Consider the following 13,777-nt stretch of genomic DNA (forward strand, 5'->3'; position numbering starts at 1 on the left):
TAGGCGATAGCAAAATGTTTATTTGTATGTTTGCTTCAAAAGTTGATGAGAACATCTTGATGTAAAGAGCATTTCTGTAAATATGAGAGTTTAGGTCTTACGATTTCTGTCTGGGAACAAAGTCTTTACTTGACAAAGGAAGGACTTGAATTCAAATATTTATCTTTGATTATGAAAGTTAAAGAAGGAAGCTTTAATCCATGTGTTTCATTCCCAAGATAGGAAGAGACAGTTCTTCAGTAATGTTTGGACTGGTCATTTATATGTGTCTCATTTATATGTACTCATTGTACTTGTTAATATCTCATTGTGTACTGAAGATAAACTTCGTGTAGTCTAGAAGATGGTTTCATCATATATTTATTTTGGAGTTTGAAGTGGACTTGCATTACTTATAATTAGTTATGTTTGATTTGTAAATTTGCAGTTTTCTGCAAATCAACTAGAAGGCAGATTTGGCACTCATAAAATTTAGAGTCTATGCTGTTATATTATTATTAATGTAGCATCCAATTTCCAAACCCAAATAATCAGTCTTCAAATAATGTAAATATTCTAAATGATTGATAGGCAAAATTCTCATGCTGTTGATGACATTTAAAAAATATTGCTGACTTTGTTAAATGAATGTTAGGGATCTGTTCTATGAGCTGCTAAATATATTTTGGTCCTTTTGACATTTGTGAGAACTGAAGGCCCTTTAGCACCTTGTGTAATTGGTGTCAAGAATGATGTTGAAGCCAGTGACATTGAAAATGAGAACTTCTCACAACAAAGACAGGAAATAGTATTACATCTTCTGAGTATTCAATGTTAATTGCCAATAATTATTCTAGACACTGTTTACACGCAGAGCTACCGATTTTGAAAGTGACTTGTAAACAGTCACTCCATGTATTCACTGTGGAAAGGTTACAGTTAGATCTTTCCTGGTTTTCTCTCTTTCAATTTTTAATAGCTTTCTTTAGGGTTGTTTGTTTGTTTGTTTGTTATTCAAATAGAGTAAGAATAAAAGGTTTTGACTAACTGTTTTGTAGGTTGTCCATTCTTGTTGCATCAACATTAATTATTCCTGATGTGTTTGTCCTATAGAAACCTTGTTGCCATTGTTGACAGATGGAGTTCTTTTTATGTCAGGAGTGTAATTTTTTAATGAGTACTTGAGTAAAGGTTCTCTTTTGCTCCTTTTCTTTGAAAGAAAATGTGAAAGGAAAAATTAAAAATAACTCTCATAACAAGATACTTAAAAAATGTTTCATATATGTTCCTAAAGAGATTAAGATTTTACAGCACCAAACAACTAAATAATCACATAGGGAACTACTGAGTTATTGTTTTATATAAGAGCATTTTCCTTTTCTGTATAATAACTGCTGAAGATGATTCAGGCCTTTGGTTTAAGTAACTGAAGTTATAAACACTTAGAAGTTTTTAAATAAAAAGCTTTGAAAGAGAACTGAAAAGTAACATGAACTATGTTCAGCTTCAACAATAAAAATACAATATCATTTGAATATGTGTAATAAACTTGTTACACAAATATTCTGGTAACAATGTAAAAAATGTAATCTATGATGTATAAATAATCCAGTCTTGTTTGCCTCAAAAGAAACACCAGATTTGGAATTATCTTCTAGCCTCCAGATAGACTTTCTAGCCCTCTGATGTTCTGGAGAACTGTATTTCTGCTTCAGCTGCAGAAGCATCATGGATGGGCTTCTGTTCCTCGATGGAAAGGCATAAAGGGGTTAAATAAGTATTTCCATAAGTAGTGTTGGTGTTTGCAATGGAGTTGAGGACTACAGTTCAAATTCTTATGAGTCTGTTAAAGCAAAATGTTGGTGTTTGTTTAATGTTAACTTGGACAGGGCTTGGCTTGAATCACTGTGACAGTGACACTTTGGAAGCTGATCTAATCTGCTGCAGACAAGGAGAGGGTGTCCCCATGCTCAGATCTGGTGCTTGATTACTATCTATCAATACAGTACATTGAAACAGTGGCACAGTGAGCTACTTAGCAGTTATGCACTCCTTACTCCCACAAAAGAACTTTGGTTCATGCTCCACAGCTGCTCCTTTTTAATAGCAGGAATTAAGATAGTCGTGTCTCCTATTTTGAATGTTTCAGTTTATCTAGTTATATGTTTAAGTGAGGTATCCAGATCTTCAGGAATATTCATAACTATATGTTGTTTTAGAAAGTATATTAAGTGCAATTTATAAAAGAAACAACATGCTTCTCTTTAGATCTTGTTTTAAGTTCTTGCTTTTGACTTAGAAAATTCTCATTTGTTTTGTTAGATTTTTTTTGAAAGAATATTTACCAAAACATAGAATAGAGTTTCTGAATCTGTTGTCAAAAAAATGTTTTCATTGCATACTTCTGTGTGAAGTGCCATTTCTTGTGTTGACTCACAGTAAAAGTTTCTCCTACAGGTGAAATTATGCTGAAGAAAGACAAGTATGAAAGTCTGAACAACCTTTCATGGCCACTGAGAAAGAAGAACTAGGAATCAATTTGTTCATCTAAATATTACTGTGCCAGTTCTACTTAAAATATAACACACTGGTAATTTTTAATCACTGTAGTAGGCATACAAAGAAATCAAGGCCTGACTGTATGATTGGGTTTTTCCAGCCTTGTAATATGTAGTCTTTTAGAAAGTACATGTTGTAGTTTAACCCCAGCCAGCAGCGAGTATGTACTGTTTTTGAGATTTTCAGCAATGTATGTTTAATAAACTTCTTTAGTGTAATGCTTACATGTTTCAATTTCTCTTTTGTTATAGCTCTCTGAGAAATATGGAGTCCACATTTGCGGAGAAGGAGGAGAATATGAAACATTCACTCTGGACTGCCCTCTGTTTAAGAAGAAAATAGTTGTGTAAGGAACAATTTATTCTATTTCCTTATATTAAAGCAATGGGAGTGTCTTAAAATTTAGTTTGAGACAACTAGAGGTGGTAAGAAGTAACACATGGCATTTGCAGAGGTAAAAAATGTTCTTTAAGTTCACAGACACTTATGTTGTTTAGCACCAGCAAAGTCCTCTGGAAACCTAAATCAATACCTGACACGATGAGGCGTTCATAGAGGGCTATAAACTTTTTAGACATTTGCACTTTCGTTTACTTGCTGATTATGGCCTGCAGTAAAACTGGTACCTATACACTGACACTTTTATCCTTTCATGAAGTGTGAATTGCCTGTAATATTTATCTTTCATTACAGCTAAATTTGATAAAGTGCCACATCAGTAGCCTGTGGATTCCATTAACTGTGTATATGTGTGTGTGTAAGTTTACTAGCTTAGAATGATAACTATAAACACTTTTCTTCAGTTACTAGAGGATATTTTAAATAGAAACTTTGTGTGAATCCATCTCAATTGCTCTGAATAGTTTATTCCTTTGATGTTAATTGCTAAAATCTGTGTAGTGAGCTGTGGAAAATATTTGTGTCTTGTTTGTTATTAGCCTGTTAAGTATCTAGCTCTGCTTGCTTCAAGTAAAGTAGTTTGACTGCTGTTCTTTTTCTGAAGCAAGAAAACAGACCAGTAATCATGTATTGGTGATTGATTCTCAGTCATCTTAGTGCAGGTCCATATTATGGAGTATATAGACACAATTAAGGCTTTCATGGTACAGGTCCATTTATTTCACTTTTCTGTAATACTGGGATCTGTCTGTGTAAGGAACAGAGAACCAAGAACTGTTAGCTCCATTTCATTGCATGGCATCTGGGAGAAGATCAGTAGACAAAGTGGTTTAAGCATTGGTGGCAAATCTGGCAGATGTACACTGAAATACTGATTGATTATGCCTTTGGTTTAGGATCAATCAGAGTGCAGTTTAAGTAGGAATGTATTATATTCTAAATGTATATCTGGCTATGAGTGATATAAAGACAGTTTAAATGACTAGAAAAAGCTGAAGTAGAGGTGGTCTGCCTCAGTTTTCTTTATTTCTCTTGGTGATACTCCAAATAATAAAAGTTAAAAATAAAAGCACAAAAAATACATAAAAGACAAATATTTAAATCAGTGGGTATTTAATAATAATTATATGGCACAGTGGACTTTTTAACAGTCATTCAACAAGTTTTAAATACGCATTTCTGTAATGGAAACTGAATAGCTACACTGGCATTGTGTGTCTCTAGCTTGATTAGTCCTGCTTCTCTCTTACATTATTCATGTCATAAAGACATGCTCTTTGAGGGATCATGCATGTGGAATCTGTTACTGTATGAACTTCACAAGAAAAATATTTTGTAGTTTCTTCCTAAAATAAGTTATTAATTTTTTTCTACTTTGTATTATTGCTTTTCATATATGCTGAATCTAATCAGACTTTGTAATCATGTTAACTCTGCTAGCAAAATTTCCAAACGTTCAGATATACATGGTTCAGGTATTCACCTCTCCTGGTTTCAGCTAGGCTAGGTTTGGATTTTTGCAATAGCTGGGAGGTGGCCTGGCCAAGGAAGGACCTTAATGTTATTTGATGTGACCTCACTCATTGCCAGGGTTGGGGGAAAGGGACTCAGGGACTCTCTCTCTCTCTTTCTTTCTCTCTCAGAGAAAAGTATTCCTTCCAGTTAAAAAAATGTGGCAGAGGGGGAGCCATCTGTATTGTTCATTGTAGCAGGGTTCTCAATGAGCATTTTTGAACATAAATCACTTGATTTTATATTCTTCTGTTTTTAATATTGTGTGTTATTATTTATTTTCTTATCTCACTGCTGCTACCAATAAGTTGTTCTTATCTGAACTCATGATCTTAGCCTTTTGTGCCTCCAGTCCTCAAGTCCATCACACCACATGGGGTGGGGAAAACAGGGGCAGGGGAAAGTGAAAGAGAGAAGTGTGTGGTTTTGGAGAGTCTCAATGGGGGCGCTGAATTAGGGAATACCATTCCTAAAGTAGGACTACATCCTGATACAATTTTTAAAGCTTAAACTGAGTTGTGAGCATTACGGCTTAGAGGTTAAAACCTGAGATTTTCAAGATCCCTAAATTCCTGAACAACTCCAAAACATCTCCTGAGTTAAAAGTTTCTGAGGAAGACATTGAACAATACTTCTGCGTTCAAAACAGGAATGATGGATTAACCTTTGCTGGCTGCCAGGTTCCCACCAAGCTGCTCTCACTCTCACTCTCCCTCTCTAGGAAGACAGGGAGAGAAAATAAGATGAAAAGATTTGTAGGTGAAGAAGAGAGCAATGTGATGGCTTACCAATTACTGTCATGGGAAACCACATTCAATTTGGGGAAAATTAATTTATTTTATTGCTAAATTAAATTTAAAAAAACCCAAACAGAACAAAGTAGAATAGTGGAAAGTAAATGCACCTTCTTTCCTCACCTTGTTTTTCCCAGGCTTAACTTCTCTTCCTCATTCCTCACTTTTCTACATCCTCCCCAGTGAGCCGTGCAAGGAGTTGGAGAATGAAACTTGTCAGTTTGTAACTCTGTGTCTTTGCTGCCCCCCTCTCTTCACATTTTTCCCCTTCTCCAGCCTGGGTCTTTTCCATGGCTCCGTCATAAACTGTTACAATGTGTGTCCTTCCCACCACACAAGTTGTGAAGTTCTTCTTCAAGAACTGCTCCAGTGCATGTGCTTTCCATGAGGTATGGTCCTTCAGGAACAAACTGCTCCTCAGGGGTCTTCCATGGGACTCCATCCTGTCCAAGAAACTGCTTCTGTGTGGGTTTCTGCACAGACTGCAGTGTGTGTATCTGCTCTGGTGTGGTCCTTCCTGGCCTGCAGGGGAGCAACCTGCTTCACCGGTCTTTTCCCCAGGCTACGTAGAATCTGTTCTGGCATTTGAAGCACCTCCACTCACTCCTTCTTCACTGACCTTGGTGTCTGCAGGACTGTCTCTACCATGTTTTTCTCACTCTGGTTGCAGCATAGTTTTAGAATAGGTTATCACTGAGACACCACAAGTGTTGATGATGAGCTCAGCATCCCTTGGTGCCTTGTCATAGAGAACACCTCTGAGCACTAACCCCTGCCACCAAAATTTTGCCACATAAACCTAAAACAACTGGAGAAAATCTAGTATGCCTTTCATTTATAACACTACTTGCAGGTCCATGATTTTTGCCCTCTTAAGCTTGGCAAAATATGTTTCTCCAGTATATCATTGCAAAATAAGGAAATATGCTGGCTCAGGAAAAAATAAAATACAACCTTGAATGTTACTTACTATGGAGAAATGAGAATCTCTTTAATGTAAGGCTGTATGATGAATTTTGCTTCTGAATGTTAAGTTGAATTCTTGCCATTCTTCTCTGTCTTCATTAAAAAATGTGCCTCACAAAGGAAGCATGACAGATTGAGTGGAACATATATTTGAAAATAAACATTATCTAGTAGTGAAAGCAAAATCTTCCAACCAAAATATTAAACAAGAGTCAGATTTGGGTTTATCTGTTTTTTTCAGGTAGTCTATTGTAATCTAGTTGTCAGCTTTCGTACTCTCAGTACTTGAAATGTACCAAGCATTTCCTGTCCTTCTTATGCTGATATTTAAAGTACAATTGATCAACATTTCTTATAATTTTAGAGATCTATTTCTCGTCTATATGAATACTATCCAACATCTACTCTTGTGATAAAGGCCTGTTTGTTTATGGAGCACAGAATAGTTTGATCTTTTGGAGAGTAAATTGTCACATTTGAATATTTGGGAAATACCATTTCCCTTTGTATACCTTATATTAGCTCTGTGTTTAGGCTTGGAATTCTAGGTTTGGAGTTAAAAGCAAAATTACAAAATTTTAATTTCTGTAAATATGAAAAATAGTCATGTTCTGAGAAGCATCAATGGTACTCTCAGTCTTGTTCTAACTTGATGTATTTGTCCTGAAAAAGTGTTACAGTGTTTTAAAATGAGTGGATGCTTTCTAGATCTTCAAGAAGTCTTGAGAGATCAGATGATTTTGATTTCAAAATAAATAGCTGATTGTTTTTTCAACTATCCTTCATTTTTTTCACTCTTCTGAAAATTTCATTAGCAAAATTCCTGTATTTTCATTACAATCAAAAATGAATCATCTTAGATAGTCAAGTTCCTACACAAAATTCAGGTTTTTAAAGTGAAATGGCCTTAAATAATTTATTGGGGCCTCTCAAACCACTGTTTTTCATTTTAAATCTCTGGTTTTCTGTGTTTTGAGTTGGTTGGGTTTTTTTTTTACTATTTCCTAAGCTGTATATGACATGTCAAATTCAGGACTTCATTAGTTTTTTTAATTGGAGACTAATTGGACGTAAACAGAACTATTCTGCTTTCTACATATTTTTTTCCTACCTATTTCTGTTAGAATTAGAAGACACCATTGTCATTTGGGAAGAATTATTTTAATCTCAAGGAACTATGTATGAAGTATCATATATCTTAAATATAAACAATATTTTAATCATAAAGAATCTTGATAATTACTCTCAAGAATGAAACTGAGGCCTGTTTATATCAAAATACTTTAAAAGTTTGCTTAAAATGGTTCTTGTTATGCTAAAGTTATTTATCATTATTGTATGACATTTTGTTACTTTTAAATCCCAAAACACATTTTATAGAACAGATATTTCTGTTAATTTTACACTTTTGTTGAGGAACTGGGATCTGGCCAAAGCTTCAACTGCTTTGACTTTGCATTGGTTTTATGTGATATTACTAGAAATCTATCTATATTATCTCTTTGAACACTATGAAGGTATGAAGGGCAGCATGGTTTCTGGAAAACTGCGTGTCCTTAACCTTACTTTCAACAATTTTCAGATTTTCTTGTACAGCATCTGAATTTCTCTTATGTTTTCCTTGAGTTTCTCACCTTCTGATGTTTGTTTCTTAGAGCTACCTTTTTCTTAAGTAGTAAAACCGTGCAGATGGATATAACAGATACTGCCTCTTGTGATTCAAAGTGTGACAGATTGTGTCTGTAAAAATGAAAACTAAAATTAACTAATTTGAATCAGCACACAGGAAGTTTAACATTGTTACCAACACATTTGGCATTAAAAAGTTGTGTCTAGTAGTCTTCACTATCAGATGCAAGATGGCTGGATCAGTCAATTTCTCAGTGTGCAATACTGTATGTTGTTAATAACTTCAAAATCTAATCCCTGAAGAATTAATCAAAACAATGGACTTTTGAAAAATCTCCTGTTGATGAAGTTTAAAGATTGGTTTATGTATTAGTCTCTGTGATCTAAAACATAATGTAGTTATGCTTTCAAAGACTACAGGTAACTAATTCTCTTAATATTGGTCTGGAAGTGTGGGAAAATAATGGAAGATTGGCAAGGAGGTTTGTAAATACGTGCAGTTGACTTGCAGCTGGGGTGTCAAAAACATATGTATCATAGTAATTTTGGCCTCATGTTTTGGATGAGCAGGGCATCTGTGTTTAGATAACATGGGCCTGTGATAGGCTATGGGGCACACACTTGAGATTCCTGCCTAGCTGTGGGGAAGATCAAAGCACAATGGATATTGCACCTGTGCAAATCCCTGAGATATAGGCAAGACCTGCAGGTTTGGTGATGCTCTAGCATGGACCAAGTCTCTGCAGTACCTCTGTCCCTTCTTTTGGGCCCCTGCCTAAATGCTGCTTCAGGGATCCCAAGTGGCAAGGTAACAAAAACAATCTGACTGCATTTCATCTGTGGTTTTATGGTTGTTGCTGCATCTCCTGTGCCGGCTCACACAGGAAGTATAGTTTATTCCTTTTGAAAACTGAAAATTCTTGAAGGTAATGTGTTGTTTAACAAGATGATTTTATATAACAAACTTCTTTTTCTTAATTTATATGAAAATATTGATAAGAAATTAATGTATTTTCAATGAGTTGCCTGAGATTTTGTGTTATACAGTGACTAAGAATTGTCTCTATATAAAATTATGTACTATGCTGTTTGACGATAAAAATTTTGTATTTCAGAGATTCAGCCAAGGTGGTCATGCATTCGGCTGATGCATTTGCACCTGTGGCCTACCTTCATTTTTTAAAACTACATCTGGAGAATAAGGCAAGTAGGCTGCAAATGTTGTTTTCCTTTAAATCTATATGCATGCCTTCTAGTTGTGTTGTTTTGTCACAATTTGGAGTGAACCATCATATTCTCATGTAGGTGTTACATTCAAATAATAATGTACATATTTAGCTGAATTTCAGAACTTACTCTTAGGGGAAGACCAAACACACTTGTGTCAAGTGCATGAGTGGAAGTAGTGTATTTGTGTGTCATTTTTCATCTTGAAACCCCAAGTTTTTGCTCAGTCATTGTGGTTCAGTCAAGCACGTGTACAACCTATGCAACCTGTATTAGGAACCTGTATGAACAGTATTGATTTACTGGGAGATGGCATCTCTTTTTGATGCTTTAATTGTAAACTGGATGATTTAAAAACTTTCTAACCTGTAAGTGCTTGAGTTTTGAATGTTCTGTGTTTGTTTTTTCCCATGTGAAAAATACACCAAATGAATGACTTCTAAACATGTGAAGATTATATTGGTCAAAAATTTTAAACTAATCATTATTAGTTCATTGTAATTAATTCTATTAACTTATTCTGTAGAAAGAGCAGAACAGGAATAGGAACTCTGGTTGGTTTAAATGTTTCAGACTTTCATGTGAGCAGAACTAAGGTCAAAATAGACAATATTTTTCTTTCTATTTGTCATCACTTTTCTGTTTATCATTTTATTGTTTTACAGCTAAAATGATTTTTTTTTTCTTCCTGAACCTCTACAAGTATTAGTATTTTGTTGAAGAGAGTGCATCATGATCTTTCTTCTATTGTTGCAGTTATCTTTTTATAGCTCGTCCTATGTCTTTCTGCACTTTGATGATAGAAGTGAAGAAATTGTTATAGAACATTATTTTATTGGTATTTCAAATTTTATGTCTCTTCAGCAACATTTCCCACATGTCTTTCACTAGATCATGCCTTCCCCTTTTCCCTCTCCTTTTTTCTTTTTTTTTCTTTTTTTTTTTCTTTTTTTTTAATTTTATTGTTTCAAACAGATAAAATACCTCAGTGTTTTTCTTCCATGATGGCCTCATTTCACCTTGGAAAGTACATTGTATTTCATCCTGTCAGTTTCTAGTTTTGGATTTCTTTGGAAAATAAAACACTAAATATTTGTGTGGAAAACTGTGGAAAGGATATTAACTATGTGAAGCAAACCCAAATAGGCTGAATAAAGGAAAATTTGGGAATGTGGCATGGTGGGGAAGACTGATAATATATTGATATTTCTTTGGGGGCACTCACTTTATTGCTCATGGCAAATTTGATGCTAAAATGTACCATACATCACTACAATGTGACAGGCTAGGGAAAATGAAAACCACAAAGCTTTACATAAATCAGGGGAAAAATCATATTAAAATGCATAACATTTGATATAAGAATCAAGATTTTACTTTTATCTGTTCAGTAGCTCTTTTCACCTTCTTATGTAGATGTTTTAGATTTGGTTAAAGCCTCACAGTTTCAGGCAGTGTTGTAGTAAATCGTATTTCCAATCTCTTGTAGAAAAACCCGTCACACTTTGCAAGGGTTAAGGCTTGCAGCAGCTTGCCCTGGGTTTTGGTATATAAACTAATGTTTATTTAAAGGGAAAATAGTCTAATTTTTGCAGTGGTTGTCTCATAAGCATTAATGTCTTTTGGCTATAGATTATTTTATGTCATGGTAAAATAGGCTAAGTTTTTGAGAAGTTATAAATATGGAGAATCAGTCAGTCTTTCAGACCAAAACTGTTAGCATCATTTAACTGCATAATAATAAAGGCATGCCTTCAAGATTGATATGCCTGTAGTATTGTACTTTTGCTCACTATTTGGTGCTTATAAGCCTGTGGGAAAATTTAAGTATCAGTTAGTATTCAGCACTTAACAGCCAATCCTATAATAATAAAGTACTGCAGGAAAAAACCTGCTTCAGAAGGAGAACTAATTTTAGTTAGAGGCTTTCAAGGGATTACTGAAAATTGGGAAAAATAATGCACCATTATGAACAATGTATAAAAGTAGCCACTTTGGTAAGCACTTTGTAGAAAATATTAATAGACTCCACAGTGAAGTGTAATTCTAATAAGAATTATGACATCAGTTTTGTTATAATTTCTGCTGTGAGATAAACATATTTTTAACTGTACTGTATATTAATTTTGTCTTTGTTATTTGCCACAGGTGTTAATTTTACATTCCTTGAATTTACTTTTAAAATCATTTTGCAATTATAACTAGTGCACCTTGGTCTCTTCTGTCTTTCCTCCTCTATAACACATTTTCTTTAGTTAAATCTCTTCATGTTTGACTACAAAGCCTGCCTAGAAATTTGGTTTAGATTGTTTCTGGCAGCAAAATGAGCCCTTGTGCCTAGGGGAACATAACATTGTACTCACTGTTCTGGTTTAATATATTTCTGGGCAACTTCAAGATTTTTTTTGCATAATAATTGAAGCTTTTTTTAAATGCACACACTTTCTTTTCATAAATAGCCATGCAGAAAAGGCTAAAGAGCTAAATAAATACTATATTTTATTATTAAAACTATTAAAGACTTGATAAACAATTTTGTAGGCATTTTACAAAAATACATTAAGAATAAATAATAATGGTAATAAAACACTAATGCTTAAAATTTGGGTATGCCTCATTTACTTCAGGGTGAAAAACAAGGTCACCACTCTAATATAGATACCTCTTTTTCTCAATATTTTACTTTACCAAGATCATCACCTCATACACTTAAAATGTAGGATTTTTTTTTTTTGTGGGAGACAATTTCTGAAGCATATTCTAGAATCTTTGAATTAGGTGTATTTGCCTTATACTCAATAAAAATTAAATTCTGAGTATTTTCAATTAGGAAAAATACAACTGTGAAACTTTTTTTTTTTTTTTTTAATTTGTCAGCACAGTGAACTTGCTTTTATTTTCTATATTATTTTACTTTATTGTGTTGCCTTTGCAAAGATCAGAAACAGAAACTAAAGCTGTTGGAACTTCTGCTGATGGGAACATCTGATGACAGTAATGAACATGCTAGCTGTTCTCTTCCCTGCATTTAATAATGAATACTTTGTTTCTGAGTTTCAGCGGGTAGGAGCACACACATATCAAACAATACAACGTGGGAAACTGCAGCCCCTTAAGTCTGAGTAGTCCAGAATTAGAGGGAATCATGCAATTTTCTTTCCACATGTTACAGAAGAAAGGAGCCCGTTTGCCTATAGGAGATACAGGAATCCTGCCTGCTGCTGTTTTTTCTTATAATAGACAGTTGCATTATATTCCCTATTATAAACTGACTTTGTGTTTGCCTGTATGCAAAAGGTCTTGGCCTTGTACCTGGAACATGTGTCCCAAGTGCAAGCAGTTTGCCCCTGTTAAATGGCACGAGATCTATTGTACAGGTCATTTGGGAGAAGATTTTAAAAACACTTTTAGAGAGAGTTCTGTGACTTGTACACTTGTAAATTTTGAAAAGGTTTTCAGGAGGTATTAGTGTACCACATGTACTAAAGGCACATAATCCTATAGGTTATATATGATTTAACATTGTAGCCTATTTCTGTCCAGTTTCTCGTTAATTATTTTAGTTAATCTACATTTAGAACTTTAGCTGTAGATTTACACTTTGTCAGTGATGTCAGGGGAAGTAGGAAGGCATTTCAAGTTTCAAGCATGTTTTGTTGGTGGCATTGTGGGTAGCATTTTTTGAATACTTCGTCATCATTGAATAATACTTCTCCTAGGCAACCTTTAGTTTCCTTTCTGCATCATAAGAATATAGATAACCCTTGTAGTTTTGTTCTCAAAACTTGCTAACAAATACCTCAAAACATTTTTTGTGCTCTAATTTATTTCAAACACTAAGATAAAAAATAAAGGATTTTATTTTCTACTCTATTTGATTGCAGATTCAGTCCAGTTCTCTGAGGAAAGATAATTTTTAGTTCTCTTTTCATAGTGAAGATACTTTATTTGAAAGAATTTTGGAGTAAAGGACTTTCTTTCCTATGATTCTGTATATTGTACTTAAAATAATGCAAGATGCATGTGACCTCTCTCATTATATTTATTTCAAGGAGTTCTGTTATCAAGGTACATCACAAAGAATAAGGAGATTATGATAACCTTTTGTCTTCTGATCTCTCTGCTTCACTCTATTCTCATTGCTGCTCAGTGGGAGAGTTATCAGTTTTAGAATTGTGTTGTGATAGGTTTTTATACCAGTTTCTGTAGCAGAGAATGTAAGCTTTTTAAAAAGACAATCTGTTGTTTTCATAAAAGACCACTGCATGGAATTTCAGCTATATCAGTCAAAGTCCTAGCTCCAAGGCTTTTTCAACAGGAGAATTTGGATCTTGGAACACTCGTGCATTTGCTTAACTTCATTCTGAGCGCACTTGCATCAATGACATGAGTTATGTGAATATAGTTAAGTGTATGCATGCATGCAGGCTCTGATCCAAAATTAGGTTGGTATCACAATGTACAGTGGGTGTGGGAGAAACTGTGTAACAAATGGGAAAATATATTGCTTCTGTGAAGTAACATGAAAATGTTATGCGATAAAATAGGTTCTGTAAGATTTAATTAAAATGTCATTATCGCAAGCTCGATTTTTTTCTTTTTAAAGTCATGAGAATATTATTCAGTGAAAGTTACTCTGTTTGTGGCAGTCTATAAGTTTTAGCTTCTTAGATTACTTCCTCTGTTGAGAGGAATGGAAGACCAACATTTGT

At 34.3% G+C, this 13,777-nt stretch overlaps 1 protein-coding gene across 5 annotated transcripts in view; it reads left to right on the top strand.

Annotated features, from left to right (window-relative positions):
• Positions 1-13,777, top strand: part of DPH6 (diphthamine biosynthesis 6) — a 198,829-nt gene that overhangs the window by 61,479 nt on the left and 123,573 nt on the right. For all 5 annotated transcript variants that reach the window (XM_086894410.1, XM_086894414.1, XM_086894413.1 and 2 more), the window contains exons 7-8: positions 2,790-2,884; positions 8,954-9,041. In XM_086894410.1, the coding sequence (XP_086750536.1) occupies positions 2,790-2,884; positions 8,954-9,041 (183 nt within the window). The remainder of the gene's footprint in view (positions 1-2,789; positions 2,885-8,953; positions 9,042-13,777) is intronic.

Source organism: Cyanistes caeruleus, chromosome 6 (genome assembly GCF_971803275.1).
Source record: "Cyanistes caeruleus chromosome 6, bCyaCae1.hap1.1, whole genome shotgun sequence".
NCBI classification, from domain to species: domain Eukaryota; kingdom Metazoa; phylum Chordata; class Aves; order Passeriformes; family Paridae; genus Cyanistes; species Cyanistes caeruleus.